This window comes from Pediculus humanus, genomic scaffold, assembly GCF_000006295.1.
Source record: "Pediculus humanus corporis 1103172107453 genomic scaffold, whole genome shotgun sequence".
Classification (NCBI taxonomy): domain Eukaryota; kingdom Metazoa; phylum Arthropoda; class Insecta; order Psocodea; family Pediculidae; genus Pediculus; species Pediculus humanus.
This window is the reverse complement of record NW_002987073.1, coordinates 216,795-237,918: the sequence shown is the minus strand read 5'-3', so window position 1 is coordinate 237,918 and position 21,124 is coordinate 216,795. Positions and strand designations below refer to the sequence as shown.

General features: G+C 26.0%; 5 protein-coding genes across 5 annotated transcripts; 4 read left to right on the top strand and 1 right to left on the bottom strand.

Annotated features, from left to right (window-relative positions):
- Positions 1–2,682: 2,682 nt before the first annotated feature.
- On the top strand, positions 2,683–8,466 carry Phum_PHUM101930 (Hyaluronan mediated motility receptor, putative; the record flags this gene model as incomplete). Its single annotated transcript, XM_002423940.1, has 8 exons — positions 2,683–4,095; positions 4,164–4,439; positions 5,216–5,356; positions 5,893–5,990; positions 6,090–6,273; positions 7,486–7,672; positions 7,794–8,160; positions 8,241–8,466. 8 exons carry the CDS (start codon positions 2,683–2,685, stop codon positions 8,464–8,466), a joined length of 2,892 nt encoding a protein of 963 aa, XP_002423985.1.
- Positions 8,467–9,883: 1,417 nt separating this feature from the next.
- Positions 9,884–14,218, bottom strand: Phum_PHUM101920 (ubiquitin-protein ligase BRE1A, putative; the record flags this gene model as incomplete). The annotated part of the gene is made up of 13 exons (XM_002423939.1): positions 9,884–10,162; positions 10,257–10,544; positions 10,628–10,819; positions 10,912–11,026; positions 11,093–11,230; positions 11,320–11,506; positions 11,615–11,825; positions 11,875–12,186; positions 12,301–12,600; positions 12,670–12,921; positions 13,004–13,125; positions 13,562–13,789; positions 13,873–14,218. The coding sequence occupies 13 exons, from the start codon at positions 14,216–14,218 to the stop codon at positions 9,884–9,886; spliced, it is 2,970 nt and encodes a 989-aa protein (XP_002423984.1).
- Positions 14,219–14,716: 498 nt separating this feature from the next.
- On the top strand, positions 14,717–18,486 carry Phum_PHUM101910 (Tektin-1, putative; the record flags this gene model as incomplete). Its single annotated transcript, XM_002423938.1, has 6 exons — positions 14,717–15,114; positions 15,256–15,528; positions 15,757–15,983; positions 17,986–18,118; positions 18,194–18,275; positions 18,349–18,486. The coding sequence occupies 6 exons, from the start codon at positions 14,717–14,719 to the stop codon at positions 18,484–18,486; spliced, it is 1,251 nt and encodes a 416-aa protein (XP_002423983.1).
- A 503-nt stretch (positions 18,487–18,989) lies between these two features.
- Positions 18,990–19,348, top strand: Phum_PHUM101900 (uncharacterized protein; the record flags this gene model as incomplete). The annotated part of the gene is made up of 2 exons (XM_002423937.1): positions 18,990–19,118; positions 19,247–19,348. 2 exons carry the CDS (start codon positions 18,990–18,992, stop codon positions 19,346–19,348), a joined length of 231 nt encoding a protein of 76 aa, XP_002423982.1.
- A 657-nt stretch (positions 19,349–20,005) lies between these two features.
- Positions 20,006–21,117, top strand: Phum_PHUM101890 (GTP-binding nuclear protein RAN1, putative; the record flags this gene model as incomplete). Its single annotated transcript, XM_002423936.1, has 6 exons — positions 20,006–20,030; positions 20,142–20,343; positions 20,424–20,488; positions 20,558–20,691; positions 20,760–20,964; positions 21,059–21,117. The coding sequence occupies 6 exons, from the start codon at positions 20,006–20,008 to the stop codon at positions 21,115–21,117; spliced, it is 690 nt and encodes a 229-aa protein (XP_002423981.1).
- Between the last annotated feature and the right edge of the window lie 7 nt (positions 21,118–21,124).

Below are 21,124 nucleotides of genomic sequence, written 5' to 3'. Positions count from 1 at the left end.
GAAAGAAGTGAAATCATCATCATCAACTTTTCAATAAAAACAAACTTGTGAAGTAATTTTTTTAAAATATTAATTTATTTTTGCGGTTTTTCTTTTTTTTAACCACAATTTTTTCAAAAAAAAAAAAAAAAAGAAAATTGTTGTGTAGTACATAAGTAAGAAATAAAATGTTAGAAATGTTAAGACTAGGATCGAGGGAGAATAAAAAGAATGAAAAAAATAGAATAGGGTCAACGTATTAATTCAACAAACGCACAAACACATACAAACACAAACATTTCATTTTTCCTTTTTTTTTTTTTTTTTTACGAGTTATACTATTACTTTTAAATGATATAAAATATTGCTGCTATTCTATGGTTCGTGAAACAAAAACATTTTTTTACTTTCACAAATAAAAATTTTATTTTTTCCATTTCGTTTTCAATTATTTATTTATTTGTTGTTAATAAGGCAATGACTGACTGTAGTAGTTGAAGTAAAAAAAAAAAAAAAAAAAAAAAAAATCGAAATTACATTTCAGGTAGATTACGGTAAAAAGAAATCATCATCTGTAATCATCATCATCATCATCATTTTTTTTTTTTTTTTGCGGTTAATTTTTTTTTCACGGCATGTTGCCCTTCTTGTCCATATCATCATCGTCGACATCTTGTCTTTTTTCCTTCGTTTTCAAGTTAAATTGAAGAAGTAACTGTATATATATATAATAAATACGTTTTATTCGTTGTAATCATCCCTGTTGTTACGCCATTTTGTTATTTTAGAAAAATGTGTAAGGAAAAAAATTATAAAATGGCTTTCGATTGTGTTTATATACAGCATCTGAAAGGATCAATTCATCGAAACGCAAATTAAAATTATTAAAAAAGAAACTTTTAAATTATCTCTTGACAAAAAAAAAATTATTTTATTATTTTTAAGATTATATATATGTGTAGCCATCAAAATAATATTCATTTTATTATTAAAGATGGCGTGGAATTTGTTGTTGTTGTTGTTGTTTAACAAAAAAAATGTTTGTTTAAAAAAAAAAAAAAAAAAAATGGCTTAAACCTAATATTTCACTTCGCCATTGAATTATTTCAAATTTTTTTATACGTTATTTGATTTTATTACTTGTTTTCATGGGTATGGATTTCTGTTTTTACTTACAATTTTTTTTTTTTTTTTTTTTGCGTTATAAAGTCAATGACATACCCGACCTTTCTTTTTTTTTAGGCCACAAAAATTAACTGCAAAAATAATAATAATAATAATAGCGACCAATGTACACGATGTTTCTTTTTAATAATTGAACCATTAAAAATTTATTTTATTCCTTTTTTTTTTCGAAAAAAAAAAAAAAAAATTTTTTTCTAAACGTGTTATTATAATTACTTAATCTATTTCTTATAAACGTATTATAATAATAATAATAATAATATAAACATTAATTCGATGAAGGCTTGGTGACACACGCATACAAACAGGAAGAGGCGCACTTCCTTTTTTTAAATATAAAAAAAAAAAATCGATTTTTGGGCGGATATGGATTATAAACACTAATATTTAAATAAATAAATATTTTAATTAATGTTTATTACCGTGTCGGGGTGTAAATGCAAAACGCCCTAAATCACATTTTATTTGTTTTTTTTTTGGGCTAAATTTCAAACCGTATTAAAAACAAAACAAAAAAAAATTTTTTTTTTTTTTTAAATCGTCGGTCAATGGCTTTGTCGATTAAATTTTTTCTTATTAGCGACCTGATGATGATGATTATGATCGTATAAGATTAATTAATTGATTTACAAGCTCGGAAAAATTAATTGAAATTATTAAACTAATAAAACTAAATATCTGGCTATTATTACGATGGTATAAATAAATGTTTTAATTTGAACTTTAAATTTGACTTGATTAATTTGAAAAGTACTCGGACTTGTAATTACTATAAAACTTTATTAGAGAGAGAGAGAGAGAGAAATGTTAGGGTACGATTCCTCGAATATTATTTTTCAATTTGGAAACTTTGGTGTTGTATCATTTAGTTAAATAATAATAATTATTATTATTATTAACAACGTGTGTTATTATTTTTTAAGTTTTTATATATATATATATATATATATATATATATATATATATATATATATATATAAATTAGGTGCTAATTTTTTTTTTTAGTAGTTCGTTAAAATAATTTTCAATTGGGAAAATTCTTTAAAAATTTTAGTTTATGTTTTTGTGACGTCAACAATCGGACGAAATTCTCACTTCCGCAAATGATTTTGCTGCAAAAAAGCAAAATGTAACAAACAATAAAAAACTAAAATTTTTTTTTTTTGTAAAATTTATGGTTGCCATGTAATTTATAACGTACTGGAAAATGTTATAATCGTAATAATAATAAGTAATATAATATTTCGTAACTTTGTAAGTTCTCATCCGAAAATAATTTTATTATTATTATTATTATTCTATAAATTATCAAATTAATTTTTTTTTATTAATTTCACTACTTTTTCTATTTCTTTTGTTTAAAAAATTATTATGAATAACACTCGCAAGTGAATATTCAATTGTTTTGATTTATAATTTAATAATTATTTTATTACCTAATTTATTTATTTTTTTTTTTTTTCGAATTTTTCCAGGATTTTAAAAAAAGTGTGATAAAACGAGAATGAAAGTCTCAATATGCAGGGAAAAGAATCGAATAATAAAAAACTTTCAAGTCCTACAGAGCTTTATAAAAGCACAAAACGTAATTCTGCGGATTTAGGAAATGCTCAAAGAAAATTATCCTTATTGTCAGACAAGACTGACAACGGCATCACCAAAGTATTATGCAATAATTTAAATTTTCCGGTTTCAGCCGGTAAAGACAACGTTCGAATGATAGATAGAAGTTTTGAAAAAAATAATGGTGACCAAAGTTTCGAAGGTGGGATACACCACGAGACTAACGATGGAACCGACAGCGGTGTCGAAGTGATTCGTGCACTCAGCAGTAACGGTAGCAACAGCGACAGAGCTACCCCCGTTCAATCTTGCGGCTCGAGTTTAGTGAGTTATTCTTCGGAGCCTGAAATAGATAGGGGAAGCGAATGCGAAAGCGAGAGTTCAGATAAAACCCGTTTAAAAAAAGGAAGTGATAGTGGGGGGAGTAATATTTGGAAAATAAAAAAAAATTACGGTAAAACGGAAAGATCGCGATTAGGAAGTCGAAAAGGTAGCTGTTACGAAGGTGAGGGTACGAGCGAATCTTGCAGCGAAACATCATCGACTCATGAAGCCGTTACTCCCGATCAATTGAATCCTTCTTTAGACTTTAAGAGATCAAATCGACTGCGGGATGTGAAAAATTCGGAAAGTGGTAAATCCTCAATGGTGCGCAGATCAGAATCTATGACGAGAAACGGCATTTACGAAAAGTCATCCGTTAGATCACACAGCGGCGTAAGAATTTCATCTTCGGCGTCAAAAGTCAATTCTGGTTCAAAGTCTGGTCAAATAAGTAGTCGAAGCGTAAAAACAGGAGTTGCAGAAAAACCCGACAGTAAGGGAAACAAAGTTAAAAGCAGTGAAAAATGGTCGTCTTCCTCTCAAAAGACTCAAACGTCGGGAGCGAGAATTCGAGTATCGAGCGTAGCAGATCCAACCCGAAGAAATAGTTCTGCAGTCATGTCCTCCAGTTTAACATCAGGTTCGATAGAAGAAAGTTGTAAAAACGACATTTCCGAAATAAAATCAAACGCATTAGATAAATACGGCACATTGCCGAGAAGGCAAAAAAAGAAATCGGTGGTTTCGGAACCATTATCGATTTCTGTCGTTCAAACTTCGCTCTCGAGGAGTAATTCAACATCGAGAGAACCGAATTTGAATAAAACCGTTACGTTAAGAAATCAAAAATTAAAAGAAAAAAATAAAACTTTACCTCCTTATCCTAAAATAAAAAAGAACTCGTGTAAAACTATTATTTATCACGAAGTAAGCGTACAGACTCTTATAACGAATCAAGATATAAGTTGCACTAGTTCGGGTATACAAATAAAAGAAAAAAAAACCCAAGAAGGTACTTGTCAAAAAGAAGATAAAGAAATTCAGGTACGTACATTAGAAATCATTTTTTCATTTTAATTATTTAAAACTCAAAAATTTTTTCTTCTTCATAGACTGAAGGTAGAGAAAGACTGAAAAAATTGGAAAATGATTATTTGAAACAAAATGAAAAATTGGAAAAATTCATAAAAGAAAATGAAGAATTGAAAGAGGATAAAAAAAATATTTTATTGAAAATAAATAAACTTCTCGGTCATTCGGAAGATGTCGACATTTTAAATAACGGACTCAACGAACTCGAAAAACATTTTCAAGCTGTCGGTTTGACCGTTCTCAAACAACAGCAAGAATTGTCAGAACTCCGAAGATATAAACTCATTGCTCACAGAGTAAGTTACCACAAAAAAAAAAAATACTCTATCATGTTGCTGTTGTTGTTGTTGTTGTAGTTAACAAAAAAATTTTTAATTACATAATAATTTATGATTTATTTTTTTATAAAGGAAATGCACCGAAAAGTATATAATAAAATAAAAGGTCAAAGGTTACATAAAAAAGATAAAAGTCATTATAAAAATATAACACATAAAAAAATTTTTATTGTAAAAAATTTCAAAAAAAAAAAAAGGAAAACAATCTTTTCTTATTATTATTATTATTATTATTATTTATTATTACTCGAGTAATAAATTAATAATTTTTTTTATTTTTATTTTACTGTAATTGTATCGTTTGTTTCCTATATATTAAATTAAAAATAATAATTTCTAAAGTAATTACAAAGGAAAAGTAATTTATACAGGTAGAATAATAATAATAATAATAATTAATATTATTATTCATGTGATTTTTCTTTTTTTTTTTTTTTTTCATTACAACTAATTATTACCCAAAAAAAAAAAAAAATTGAGATTTAAATTCCAACAGTGCATAAAAAAAAAAAAAAATGAAAAAAATGAAAATTTTTTATTACCGTAATTTTCTTATTTTTATTTTTTTTAAAAAACTTTCTTTTTCATTTTATTAAAAAAAAATTTTTTTTCTTATAATTTTCACTTTTTTTTTTTTTTTTTTTAACTTAGTTGGGGGGGAGGGGAGGGGAAAAAAATGAAAATTTGTTTTGTAATTTTTTTTTTTTTTTTTTTGTTATTTGATATCGTTGTAGGATTTAGAAAAAAGTCTTGCCGCTCAAAAAAATCTTTTACAACAACAACAAGAAATCGAAGAAGAATATTCGGAATTGCAAGATTTTTTACAAGCTGAAAAAACGGCTTTATCCGAATCACTTTTGGATACCGAAGTTGAAGTAAGTAAAAAAAAAAAAAAAAATTTTTTTTTTATTATTTTTTAGCCATTTTGATTTTTAATAAAAATTTTATTTCAGCGGTTAGTTTTAAATAAACTTTGCGGTTAGATTAATAAAAATTTATATTTAAAAAAAAAACGAGGGAAAAGTTAGTCTCGAGTATTAAAAATATAATAATAATTAAACTTAAGTGAAAGTGTAATGAATTTTTGATTACAATATTTCGTCGAAAAATTACGAGTTTGTGTTGTGAAATTATTATTGTTGTGCCGCCATTTTGTTTTTTCCTTTATTTTCGTATAATAAACGTTAGGGAAATTTTTAAATTACTTTTTAAGTTGGCAGTACTTTTTTAACGAAGAGAAGTTTCAGAGAAGAACGTTTTTTAAAACGATTTTTTTTTTAAATAGTGTTTTATTTATTCGAGATAAAATTAAATTATTATTCGGATTAAATAAATAAAAATTAGATTTAAAAATAAATAAATAAATAAATTTTTGTATTTCGAATAAACGGTTAATTATTTTCTTTTACAGTTAAAAAGACTTAATAGTGAAATTAATAAAAAAGAAACGCTTCTTCAACAACAGCAGGAAGAATGCAAACACCTAGTCAGGATATGCGAACAAAGAAGGTAATTTTTTAATTTTTTTATCTAATCTTTTATTTTTAAGACCACTCGACAAAAATACAATCGAAATGTTTTTTTTTTCCACGCCAAAAATTTTCTCAGACAAGAAAACCTTTCATTGGAAGCAAAATTAAGCGGTTTAGATCAAAGAAGTCGTGATGTTCTCGTACAGCAAGGAGCTGCCGTGTCTGCAGCTGCAGTTGCTTTATCTGGTCTTGGAGCTCGTTTAGATACTTTGGTCGAACAATTGTCACTGTCTTGCAATATAACAGAAAAAGATTTAGAGGTACAGAATCAAATGAAACAGTCAATTAAAATTTCTTCTTGTTAATTAAATTAATTTGATTTTTTAAAAAAAGTCATAAAACATTCTTTCAAATAATGATGAATTAGTTACTTTAGTAGATTATTTTTTTTTTTTTAAAGAACTAAAGTAGAGTAAATTTTTTTCAAACGATTATAAACATTAATTCGAAAAAAAAAAATTTATTAACATCTAATTAACTTTCACATAATTTTTATGTAATTGATTGTTATTATATACGAAATTCAAAATTATTCTAACAATTATGTTAAGTAAGAAGAAGCTTGTTGCTTTGTAGGGCATTAATATGTTAGATTCAAATTGTAAAGGCTTAATATCGCTCTTATTGTATTTTGTGATATTTTATCGATTTGAATTACTTTTTAAAAAAAAAATTTTTTTAATTAAATTAACCAAGTAATAATACTTTATTTTCAAAAGTATCATTATAGTAAATAAATATATATGTGTAAATGTTTCTATTGATGTTAATTATTGTTGATAGCCATAAAGTTAACAGCTGTCAATTTATTTTAATATATTATTTGTAATGTTTAAATGAATTTTAAGTATAAAAATATATTATCGAGTAAAGGAAAGATAGATTTATTTTATTTTTTTAATTTAGTTTATGTGAAAATTTTTTTTTTGTAAAATTAATGAATTTTTTTTCTATCGAAATGTGATGGGAGTTAATTTGAATTTTAAAAAGGGAAAAATTCTAGTCGATTAAAAATTAATTATTTTGTAAATTAATTTTATTTTATTATAAATATATAAATTATTATTTGGTAGTAATATATATATATATATTGATTTCATGAAATGATTTGAAACGAAAAAGTAAAATTTATTTAACAGTTAAAACATAAATATTTATTTATTAATTTGGGTAAGTTTGAAATTTATTTAATGTCGAAGCTTTTTTTTCTTTTTTTTTTTTTTAATACAAAAATTTGCTAGCTTTTGAGGCTTTATTCATTCATTCATTCATTCATTCATTTATAAGTAGATTTATTGTGTCGTATAAGTAAAACTTTTGGCTATCAACAATTTTTGTCTTGGCTATAAATTATTTTATTGTGTATAAAATTATGTTCGCCTGATATTTTTTTTTTTTGTATGTGACGTGCATTGTAAATCCAATTTATTATTATTTTAACTTATTTTTATATTTTTTTTATATTTATTTAGGACATAATTTTTCACAATGAAGCTTATAGTCAAAGTGAAGATAATTCACCTGATTATCCAACATCAAAACCATTGGAAATTCCTAAACAGGGAGAATCATTATTGCAAGTTATTTTAGGAGCTATAAGAAATGCTGCTCATTCGCCATTTTTAAAAAAAAATTCATCGTCGTCTAGAAAACCTTCGGGTGAGTTGTTAAATGCTTTCTTGTTGTTGTTGTTGTTGTTGTTTAAACATTTTTATTTATTTATTTATTTTTTTTTTAGATAATACTTTGGAACAACTCACGTTTTTCGATGCTGAATCAGAGCCATGTTTAAATTTGGAAAGTTCGTTCGATGAAAATTCTTCTTGTTCTTCGAGCAAAATCGTCATAGAAGATGAAAAAAAGATTAGTAAAGACGAAGAAGAAGAAGAAGAAGAGCGTTGTCGTAAAAATAATTTAACCCGAAGTAATTCCCTTCAAAATCTTTCCGATGCCATCTTGAATAGACAATTGATTGAGAAAAATGAAAATGTAAAAAGTATTTTCCTCGACGAAATCATTCCCATAGAAGTCAATTCTTTAGTCGATCAAATAATCGACGTCGATAATTTAGTTACGAAATTATTAAAAGTTATTAGAATCATTCAAGAAGAAAATGAAAAACATGTGGAAAAATTAAAAGATGATAGGTTTGTCTTTGTTTTTACCGAAATGGAAAACTAAAACTTGTTATTTTTTTTAACTCTAAATCATTTTTTGTGTTACGTAGATCGAATCTCTCGGAAGAATTAAATCAAGAGAAAATAAATCAGGAAAAATTAAAAAATAATTTAGAAAGACTTCAAAAAGAATTAACGGATGCAAGATCTCAATTGAACGTTCGCATAAGTCAACTCGAAGATGCGAAATCTTTATGTAAAGAAAACGAACAAATTGCTATGGACGAAATGCAAAAAAGATTCGATATGATCGATTCGGCACTCGGAGTAAGTTGAATTTTCATGAAGATGATCTATTATTATTATTATTATTGGTATTATGGCAAGAGGATGTAAAGGGAAATCACCGCACGATGTTTAATCGAGAATTTGTCCTTATTACTTGATATTTTCAGGCGTTGAATTCGGTTCAGGATATGGTTCTTAAATGTCCACCGTTGGCTTTACTAAGACAAGAATTAGTCGAAAAAAGTTATGAGAAAACGGCGAACGGCGATGAAAATGCAAATACGTCTTCGAACGGAAATAATGATGATAATATAAATATAAAAAATAATAAAGCCGTCCTTACAACAGCCATATAAATTTTTCGTTTTTGATTTATTTAATTATCAGAGAGAGAATGATTGATCACTTGTTAAACATAATTTTTTAATTCACGTTTTTTTTTGTATTTACATAAGTATACATATAAATATATACGATTATTATGTATATAAAAAATTTTTTGTTCGTAACAAACAATCGGTCATATTTTTTAGTAATTTTAATTATTTATGTATCTGTCTTCTTTTATGTATTTTACGTTGTTAGTTTTTTTATCAATTTTTGGTTTTTATTTTTTATGTTATTTTATTTTATTATTATTATTATTAAAAAAAAATGAAATTTTTAACTTTATTCATAAATCAAAACATTATTATTATTTTTAATATATATATATATATATTTTTTAATTTCAGATTTTTATATTCGAAAATTGTTTATTTTTGTACAGTTAAAATTAGTCAATTTAATCCCAAAACTATATCAACGTACAGATTTTTCTTATATCCTGTTTTTAAAAATAAATACAAAACGGGTACGGGTACGGGTACTACAATAATAATAATAATAATAATAATATTAAAAAATTAAAATCTAAATTTATATTTTAATATATATATATATATGTGTATATTACATTCATTTTAATTAATTAAAATTAAACTAAATTTTTCAAATTGATTTAATTATACTGTGCATTACGGAGGGGGAGGGAGGAGAGGAAGGGGGCGGTTTCGTGACCACCGTGAGGAGCTCGTATGTATCATTTCTGTGCAAATTTTTTTTTTTTTTTTTATTTTAAAAAGAACATTAAAAATAGACATTTACTGCACCAATTACACTTTTTTTAGAATAAGTTACGCAACCATTTTTCCCTTACTAATAATAATAATAATAATATTGACAAAAAAAAAAAAAAAAATTTTTTTTGTGTGAGAATTAATTAGAGTTTAAAAAAAAAAAAAAACAATTTTTTTTTTTCCCCTATTATAAATAATATATATATATATATATAAAAAAAATTTTTCCGCGGAATCATTCCGCGAAATCCTAATCTCTAAGAAATCAATACTACAAATATAATCATTTTTATACATATTGGGTGTCATCGCGTTAAAAAAAAAAAAAAAAAAAAAAAAAAACTATTTTAAGAAAGGTATAGTCTATGATAATCGTTTGCTCCGAAAGCTGCGTTGCATTTGGGACATTTTCGCTGACGCGTTTCGTAACGCGTTCTAAGACAATCCCAACAGAAAACGTGAAAACATTTACTGAGAACCGCATCTTTTCTTTTGACTTTACACGAGGAACACGTCAACGTTTCCTTGTATTCCCGAATTTCTTCCATCATGACTTCGTCAAGCGTACCCGCCAATTCTATTTTCTTCATTCTTTCCGCTTTCCTTCTCAATTGAGCCATTTCCTCCTAGTAATGTTAAAATTATAATGAGTGCAAAATTATTTTTTGGTAAGTTTAGGGAGAGGAATATCCTTAAAAAACGCATCTTATCGACTCTTACTTGAAGTCTTCTGGTTTTGTATGCTTCGGCTTCGAGCGCGCTCGTTTTTTCAGCCACCACTTGCTGTGCTTCCTTCATTTGAGCGTGATATTTTTCCAAGTGCAATTTAAGATCGGCTGCTGATTGAGCGCTTTCGATCGCTTTTCGTTTATGCATTTCCATGGCTTGCTGACGAACGCTCAATTCTTTTTCCGCTGTCGCCAATGCATTTTGCAGTATCCTTTCTTTTTCTTCAAGCTTTCTAACAACGACGTTTGTGGCTTCGACTTGCGTGGTGAGAGTCAACACCTGGATAATACGAAATTGTGTAAAATTGAATCCAATTTATTAATAGTTCATGGAAAATTCCCACGAGTGAAAAACAAACAAACCTGTTCTTTCAAAACTTCTTTTTCTTCCCTCGATAACTTGTGCAATTGATTTGATTTTATCCTTTCGGTCATCAATTTGAAATTGGCATCATCTTTTTCTCTCAACTGTTGTATTAGTCTAGAATTTTGTTCTTGCATTTCTTCGAAAGCTTGACCGGTTACTTCCATTTCATTTAAAAGAGCCTCTTCCTCCTAAAAATATTCCTCATTATTATTATTATTATGATCTCAAAATAAAACGCTTTGAAATTCGTTTAAAAAAAAAAAAAAATTTTTCAACTTACAAATGGTCTCATTAAATGAAAATTACTATGTCCGGTCCAACTTCCGTCGGTTTGTTTTTGGGTGGCAACCTGTTTTTGTAATTGGTACGCTTGCTCTTCAAGTTGCTTAATTTTTCTTATTGCATCCTCTTCCGCCAATTTTTTTTTATCTTCTCTTTTGCTTTCTTGCATTTTTTTCAACTGTTGTTTTAAATCTTCCAATTCAGCTCTCGTTTTTTTTTCAGCGGCCATCAATTGAACTTTGTCCCTTTGCTCCTTGCTTACTCCTTTATACATATCCAACAACAGTTTCATTTCTTTTTGTTCGTTCAGAGCTTTCCTGATGATAAAAAGTTTAAACGTAAATAAAAAACATGATGATGGATGGGATTATGAAAAATAATTAATTTTTTTTTTTTTTGTACTTACTTTAATTGAGCTTTTAAATCTCTTACAAGCTCCGTGTCGGGAACTTTTGCTCTTTGATGAGGACTGTTTGAATTATGATGCTCTTTGGTATCTGATTTAATAGCCGCAGCAGGACTAGACGCAGCCCCATCTTTTTTCGAATCTTTATCTGATTTTTTTAAATCTCCAGATTTATCTTTTTTAGTACCTGGAGATGTGAGTATCTGTTTATCTTTATCACTTTCCGAGATAAAATCGTCCGCCTGAATAAAAATAAAAAATAAAAAAAATATTTAATTGACAATTCGTAAAGTACACCAAAATATTTTTAAAAAAATTTTTTTTTCTTTTTTTTTTACTTCGTTTGTTTCGTCTGCATGTTCTTGTTTAATATAATCCTGTTCCTCCTTGATTATTTCACACGGAGGCGAAGATTCTTCTTGTTTGGGAGGTCCTTCTTCTTTGATTTCACATTTCATATCTAAACTCCCTCTTCTACATTGGAATTCTTCGATTTGCTTTTTTAGCTAAAAAAAAAAAAATTTTATTAAAAAATTAATGCTTCGATGCATGAACGACAGAGTATCGATTTGAAACGGGATAATTCCAGAGGGCTGACATTTCACATACCTTGGGTATCTCACTGTTAGCTTCCTTGTATTTTCTTTTATATCTGTGTACTTCTCCCTTTAATTGCTGATTGTGATTTTGCAAAGAAGTAATTAAATGCCTCATTTCTCTATTGATGGGACCGGTTTGTTCATTTGCTGCTAAATTTTGTTCAAACTCTATTCTCAACATTTCATATTCTTTTCTCGTTTGTGCAAGTGCATCCTCTAAAACTATAACTTCGGATCGAAGTTTTTTTTGATTGGCTAATTCATCACTCTTTAAGAATAGAAAAATTTTATTTCGATTAGTATAATAATAATTTACAAAAAAAAAATATTAACTTAAACTTAAACTTTCATTATTTTATTTTATTTAAATGCATACACTTACTTCCATTATTTCTATTTGCCTCAAATGATTATTTTTAGAATTGTGTAAAGCATGCCTAGTTTCTTCTAATTGAGTTTTAAGTTGCATACATTCATTATATAAAACTGAAAATTGAGATTGAAGACATTTGTATTCTGTTGTTTCTACAACTACAGATTCTGGCAACTGTCTAATATCCATTTTTAATTTTTCAACTTCTTTCAACGTTTCTCTGTGCTGCTGATGAAGTTTATCTAATTCTTGGAGACGATTATTTGCTAATTCTCTTTGCTCTTCTAAATCTTTTTGCAATTCTTCTAACTGTATAATTAACAAATAAATTTTTTTACAAAATCCTTATACAAAAATTATTATTAAAATACTTTCAACCGTCAAATATTGTTTTATTACTTTTTTGTGGGATAAACTTGTTACGACTGGCTTCCCTTTTTCTGAACCTTTTTCTTCCGACTGGAGTTGTTTGTAAGTTTTTATTTTTTCAATGGCTTCAGCCAAATGATTTTCTAACTTATCATTACGAGCTGTTACTTTTAATAATTCATACTGTAAATCATCTATTTGATTTCTTAATTCTGCCGCTTCAGTATCTTTACCAGTGACTAGATCTTGTAATTCTGACATCTGAAAAAATCAAAAAATTATACTTTGTCACTTTGTGTTACACAGTAATAAGACAAAGCATTGGAAATGTATTTAAGAGTACCTTAAGTGACATTGTGTGATATTTCTCATGTAATGATGTATTTAAAGTATGAAGATTTCTATTTTCAGCTTGCAGATCTATATTGGCTTGCCTAATTGTTTCATCCATATTAGGTTTCTCATCTAAAAATAATTATTATAAATTATAATTTCCAAAACCGAATGACTCAAATGTAAACATTAATGTTAATAAATTTAAGTGAACATTTATAGGTCAATTTAAGGTTTGTGATTATTACAACAGAATAACATTTAATGTTAATGAAATTTTCAAAGAACTAAATAAAATAAAAATAAAAATTAATTATTATAAAATTAAAAAAATGGTCAAAGCATGCAAAATAAAGAAAAAATTCATATCCAATGCTTTGAATTATTTTGCCAATTAAAACTGCAAAATAATAACATTAACATCAGCATATGTTTGAACTAATTGTCTATTGAAATAGTAATTCAAATTTTCAATAAGTGCTAAATTTTAAAGCAAAAGCCTAAAAGGCTTTCGATTAAAATCTAAAAAGCTTAGACCCAAAGCATTGGATGTAAAACATAAGCATACATTCTACAGGACAGGACTGTAGAAGATTCCACAAATGACCTCCATCTAATTCTCCCTTCAGTGCCAGCGTGATTTTTTCATTTCTCTGCATTAACCTATCAAATGCCTGAATGACTTTGGCCACAGCTCTTTTTGATACCTGAACCCTATTTGCTAACTTATCATCCAATTCTTCTTTATCCCAAGTGGATAATTGCATTAAAAAGGAAGTAGTAGCTTCATTTTCATCTGTAACGAAAAAATTTGAATAAATATATACTGGGGGAATATTTAAAATTTAAATGAATAATATAATTAAATAATTAATATACTTTTATTTTCAGATTCATCAGCAGTTTCTGCATCAAACCTTTGAAGAAGAACACGTATATCTTCATTTAACTGATTCCAATATCTATTTACAACATTTAAGACTGCATCATCTTGCGTTTGTCTTTTTTCTAGCTGTTCTATCCTCTGCCTAAGTTCAGCTTCTATTCTATGCCTCTGCTCTAACCTCTGGGCAAGTTTTTTATTTTGAAACTGAATTACTTTGATATCTAATTCTTCTAACATCGATATCGGGCCGATTTGTATGGGTTCAAACTGTACTTTTTTAATAGGTGGCTGCCCGCTTAGGTTAACATCATCGGCGGACCGTTTATTGGTAGAAGCCATTCTGTTAGTTCTTTTTTTTTTTTATTTAATGTAAAAATGTAATTAGTTTCGGAATCATTTATTTTATTTTTAACACTGTCTTCAGGCTTCCTAATTAGTAATTGTAATTACACTCTAAATTTACAAAATACACACAAACTCTCACGACACCATTTTGACAGGAGCGGATTCAAAGTTATGTAAAATATAGTTTAATACATTTTTCTGAAACCACGAAATTTAATAAAATTGAGCGCCAAGGTACATTTTATTGTTAAATTCATAACTAATATACGAAATTTTCAGGCATGAGTCTTGTTGCATTTAATACTACAAAATTATCAAATTTTCGTAATTAAAATTTATAACTGGACTTTAAAAAATTTTTTGTTACTTATTTTAAGATTTTTAAAAATTACCATAGAAACCGAATTTTTGTTTTAAATCAATCAAAAAAGTTAACGATTTTTTGATATTCCCTTAGTTTCTAGCCCAATTTGTGCAAATCAATCCATTATTATGAGTCGTGCAAACGTTCGAAATTTTAGCGGAAGAGCTGTTTTGGCTTTGCCACCTCCTCCAGAAAGATTTACATATGATGAGTGGCAGCAACAAACCACTCAGAAATTTCGTGCCGCTGATGATCAAGCACTTTTGTCTGATAGAATTTTAGAGGAGAGTGCAAGAGTAATTGATAATATAAATGAAAAATTAGATAAAAATAAGGAAGTAACTGAACTGAAAATGAAGGAAAGAGTTGGTGATATTGAATTTTTAAGAAATGAAGTTGAAAGATCAAGAACTGTCATTCAAGTCGAGTTGGAAGCTCTAAATGCTTTTAAAGAAAGAATTCGGGATGCATTAAATTCAATTAAAAATATAGGAAAGACAAGGACTCAAAGATGTTGCATATTAAGGTGAATTTTTTAATCATATTATTATTAATTTAATTACAAAAGAGTTTTAATATTATTTTTACACTACATACATACCTCTTTTGTTTAAAATTTTTTTTAAAAATTAAAAAAAAAAAAGGAATTTTTTTTCTGGTTTTTTAGGGAAAATAGATTGGGAATTGACTTAGTGCAGGATAATGTTGAAGTTGAATTAAGAAAAGAAATTAAAACAATAGGTTCTTCTGAAATGATCCTTCAAAGAACATTGGAGCAAGTTGATGAAATTATGAGAGAACTAAGGGCTGCATTATTCTTACTTGATAGGGACTTGGAAGATAAATTAAAAGTATTAAACATAGAAAGAGATTGTTTAAATTTGAAAACTACAGATCTGAATCTTTCTACATATCATGGTACCAGACCTTTAAATGTTTCGTAAGTTGAAGAAGAAAACTTGAATACATTTTTTTTTTTTTACTTATATTAAAAACTTATCGGATTTTAATTAGTTTTTTAAATTCATAAAAATTACTATTAAATGTATATTTATTTACATTGATTCCATTAATAATAATAATAATAATAATGAGGAGTAGTAGTTTTATCTACTAAATTTTTGTAATTTTATTTTAGTAATAAAAAATTCTAAACTTCTTGCATTAGAAATGTAGCTTTCCATGAATGGCAGCGCTACACAGATGATATGATACTCAAGGGTTTTAAAAATGTCAATACAGCTAGAAATTTTAGAAATGTTGTGGATAGAGTATTAAAAGATGTTGTGGAAGATTTAAGAAATCAATATAATGCTGTTAATGAAGCATTTAGTCAAAGAATCGAAGAACAGAAAGAAATGAAAGTCAAATTTGAAAAACAACTTTTTGAAGAAAGTATTTCGACTTATTTATTATCGAAATTAATTACAAAAAAGTAATTATTTTCATTTTTTTATAAACAGGTAAACAGACAAATAAATGAAATGACGAGAAATATTACTAATTTAGAAAAAACCATTGCTGATAAAGAAGGATACTTGGCTTTAGCACATACAAGATTAGGAAAAAGAGCTCACAGGCCTCAAGTAGAATTAGTGAGGTTGGTAAATTAAAAAAAATTAAAATTTCTTATGATTATATATAATAGTAAAACATAATTCGAATAATAATCATATTTATTTTATTACAGGGATGAAGTTGAAACAAGACTAGTGAATGAAATTTTTGAAGTAAGAACATTAGTTCAGGATTTGCAAAAAATGCTTCTGGAGGTATGTTTTTAATTTTTTTTTTTTTTGTATCAAATCATTATTTTTTTTTCTTTTTATTTAATAAAATTTTATTATTAATTTTAGTCTCAAGCAAATTTGAGATATTTATGTAAAACCCAAATACAACTTCAAGAAGACATAAATATAAAAATAAACAGCATTAAAATAGATGAAGTTGATTGCATGAGTCTAAGACAAGGAATTGGTTATTATAGTTTTTAAAATTTAAATTTTTTATAACTTTTTTTAATTATAAAATTATTTATTATTAACTAGGAATAGGTTAATAAATATTTTTTATTAACTATATAACTTTATTTTAAGTTTTATTTAAAAACTAAAAATTAAATACGTAAGATCGATCAAACTTGTAGATTTTAAGTTACCATGGTTAGTAGTTTGTTTAGAAATTTGGAAAAGTTTTGAGTTAACTGATTTGTTAAAAAAAAACTTTTATAATTTAATATAAGGAATAGTTTGAGTAGATTCAGGTGAAATGAATTTAAGTGATTTTGTAATAAGAAATCAACCACCACTTCAATTCAAGCCGAGTGAATGGGTTTCACATAAAAAAGATCAATACTGTTTTACCAAGGCTCGAGCAACAGAAGCGGAAAAATTAATAGCTCATAATGATCGAACACAAAGTAAAGTACAGGAATTGATTAATAAAAATAAAAACGAAACGGAATGGTTATTTAAAGGAAGAATAAAAGACGTAGATTTTCTTAGAATAGAATTGGAAAAAAAGCGAAAATCCATTTACGACGAATTGGAAATATTGGAAATACTTCAGGAACGCATTCAAGATGAACTTAAATGCATAAGTAGAAATGCTAGTGAAATAATTCAAAAATGCATCGATTTTAGGTTAATATAAATAAATTATTGATATATTAATTAATAATTTAATGGTTGAAAAAAAATTTTTTTTTTTATTTAGGAAAAAAAGGCTGGGAGTAGATTATGTGCAAGACGAAGTTGAAAAGCTTTTAGAAATAGAAAAGAATAAAATTGCGGACGCGGTTACGGTATTAAATAAAACTCTAGAACAAGGAAAAGAATACAAAAGAGATTTAAGAGCTTCGCTTTATTTACTAAATAAGGATGTAAAAGATAAAATTACATGTCTAGCCATTGATTTTGAATGTTTGAATTTAAAAGAATATGATGAAAGCATTTGCATTCAACAAGAAAATGAGTATTCAAATTCGCCATCACCGTGAGATAATATTTTTAATTTTATTTCAATAAAAAAATTTTTTTTTCTTTGTCTTTTCTACCCATTCTTTTTCTAAATTTTTTTTTCCAGAAAAATTACAGTGGATGAATGGTCACGTTATTCCGAAGAAATAATGAAAGGAAGCGAAAAAAAAATTAAAAATTCAAGATTGTTCGAAGTAAACGTTAAAATATTATTAGAAAAAATTATAGAAGATTTGAGGGAACAGTATAATGTTGTAAATGAAGCTTTTCATAGGCAGATACTCGATATGAAAGAAGCTAAACTTAAATTAGAAGGACAACATTATGAAGTTTGTTAAATTTCAAATATAATTTTTTTTTAAAAAATTTTCAATGGAAAAATAATTTTAAAAAAAAAATTTTGTTTTTGGTCCAGATAGCGGGACAAGTGAACGATATGAAAAATCACATAATTCAATTGAAAAAATCAATAGAAGACAAATCAGGATTTTTAGCATTGGCTCAAACTCGTCTTAAAAAAAGACAAGAAAGACCTGGTGTTGAGCTTGTCAAGTAAGTTCATTTATATGAAAAATTTAAATTAAATTTTAATTAAATTACACTTTTAAAAAATTTTTTTGTTTTTAGGGACAGAGTTGAAATGGCTTTAATTTGTGAAGTATCAGATATAGAAAATTCTATTTCGAAACTTCAAAAATCACTTGTCGAGGTAGGTATAAAAAAAAAAAAAAGGTTTTAAATTAATTTTTTATTTATTAAAATTATTTTTTTTAATATTACAGGCTGAGAAATCATTGAGATGCCTTTTGGAAACTCAACTTCATTTGGAAGAAGAAATAAATATTAAAAATAACAGTATTAAAATTGATGAAGTTGATTGTTTGACAATAAGAGAAAATATTATTTATGAATTATTTTAATAAAAAAAAAAAAAAAGAAAAGTTTATTTTTATTATTGTAATCTTTTGTAGGGTTTTAATAAAAGAATTATTATTATTTGAGATTAAAGTTGGCGTGTGTGTGAATTTATATTTTATAAGCGAATTATTACTAATTTTAAATAAATAAGTTTTTTAAAATTAAATTTGTAGTAAATTTATGTTAAAATGTAATCCATTTCATTCATGAAATATTTATTTTAGTTTTTTTTTTTGAGTAACAACTTTTGTTTTCATATGTTTAATCCAAAGATTAAGATTTTGAATTAGCTGAATAAGGCCCTGAAAAAATAACCTCACAATTTTTACTCAAAAGTTAAATAACGGAAAATTCGATCAGGTATTTTAATCAAATTTACTTTATTTAATTTAAAATGAATAAAATAAAAACAAACACTGTAAATCAGGGCGCAGTTTTATTTTATTTATTATTTATAAAATATACTAATTTTAATATTTAATCAGTGTCTCAATATTAGTTGGATATGGGATTATCTGCTAATGGATTAAGAGATAGCATAACTACTGGTCGTCAATTATACAAATACTTATTGAGAGCATGCAAGTGTTTACCATCAGGTGCTTCACAACATTACAGACATTCGATTAAACAAGTAAATAATTTATTTGAATGTTCATGTTTTTAAAAATATACAATTTTATTTACAAGTTGATGATACTTTTATAAAAGTATTTTGATATTGAACAATGTTTTAATTTTAAAATTTTGCTTTTGTTTTAGAGTTTTAAACAACATATTAATGAAACGAATCCTGAAAGAATTAAGGAAATAATAGAAAGATCACTTGAAGATGCCGATTGGGTTTTAAAGAAGTATAAATAGAATTAAACTTTATAAAATTAGTAGCTTGAAGGAATTTGTTAATATTTTATCTTTAATAATTTATTTTACTGTAAATGTTTGTGATAAAAGTAATTATTAGGTACTAGCCATTATTGTATACATTTTCTTACAAAAAATTTATGAAATATAAGTTTATATTTATAGTGTTGTATCGAATATTATTTAATCTTTGAAATAAAAGTTGTTAATATAAATGAAAAATTTAATTATCAGTTATTTTAAGATTTATGAATAAAAATATATTAGAAAATTACATTAAAAGTACATCTACATTGATACTTAATATAGAATTTAAATATAAATTAATACAAGAAATAAATAATAAAAAATTCACTTGTAAAAAATTTTTAAATAAATTAATTTAAAAGATTGTATTACAGAATTAAGCCCATAATAATAATAATAACCTCAAAGTAAGTAAGAAATATTAAAAAACTATATATGGATTAACAGTTTTAATTCATTACTTTTTATAATTAAGATTTAATAAAGATAAAATGAAGGAATAAAAAAAAGAGCAAAAAAATTATTCATCAAGGGTATAGAAAGTGAGTCATCGATTATTACACGTTTTCTATTTACACGTCTGTTTCTATAGGAACGTTTCCGTTGTCGAGTTTTTAAAAAAAAAAAGTTATGAGTAATAGGGTAGTTTTTGTAAGTGAATTTTTAAAATGTGCGGAAATAAAATAATAAATAGTTACGAAATAATACAGTTTCCTAGCCATTTGAAATTGAAAAACTCCATACACTCAAATTGATTTTTCTGAAGATGTTAAAAAGAATTGTAATTCGATAATTAACGATCCTAGACTTAGCAAAGTGATTATATTAGGGGATGTTAATGTCGGTAAAACAAGTGTGGTCAATAGATTTTGTAGGCAATCATTTAATTTTAATTATAAAGCTACAATCGGCGTCGATTTTGAAATTCAACATTTTAAAATATTGAAAACTCCTTTCAACATTCAAATGTAAGTAAAATTTAAACGTTTTCTTTTTTTATACTACTATGATCAACAAAATTTTTTTAACCGTTTTTTTTTTTTTTCAGATGGGATACAGCTGGACAGGAGAGATTTAGATGTATAGCAGCAGCTTATTACAGGAGTGCACATGGTAAAGTATCTCTTTAATTATAAATTAAATTAATATTTCAAAATTAAACTTTTAATTTTTTTTATTAAGTTGTAGTCACAGTATTTGATTTTACAAACATAAACTCATTAAGAAATAGTTTAGATTGGTTAAATGAAGCAACAAATGCAAATTCGTCACTCCCTCCATTAAAATTTTTAGTCGGTACTAAAAAGGATTTAGTGGTAAGTTTGAAAAAAAATAATAATTAAGTTTGTCGAGAAAAAAAATATATTAAGTAATTATGTTTCAGACCGATTCTGTTTACACTAAAATTGAAGAAATAGCAATTAAAATGGCCAAATCAGTGGAAGCAGAATATTGGGCAGTTTCTTCCAAAACCGGAGATGGTGTGAAAGGTTTATTTTTTAGAATAGCAGCTCTTTCTTTTGAACGTATAATAAAACAAGAAATGGAAATGCCATTAATTAAATGCAAAACGTTAATTTTAACACAAAGTTTGATATGTTCGTACCTGACAATTTTTATTTATTTCAGTTTATTAACTAATATTAAATATAATTGTTAAAAAATTTTTAGGTATGAAACAAGAAAATGACATTGGAAAAAAAGGCTGTAAAATCGGAGATAAAAAATGCTACATAAAGTAATATTTTT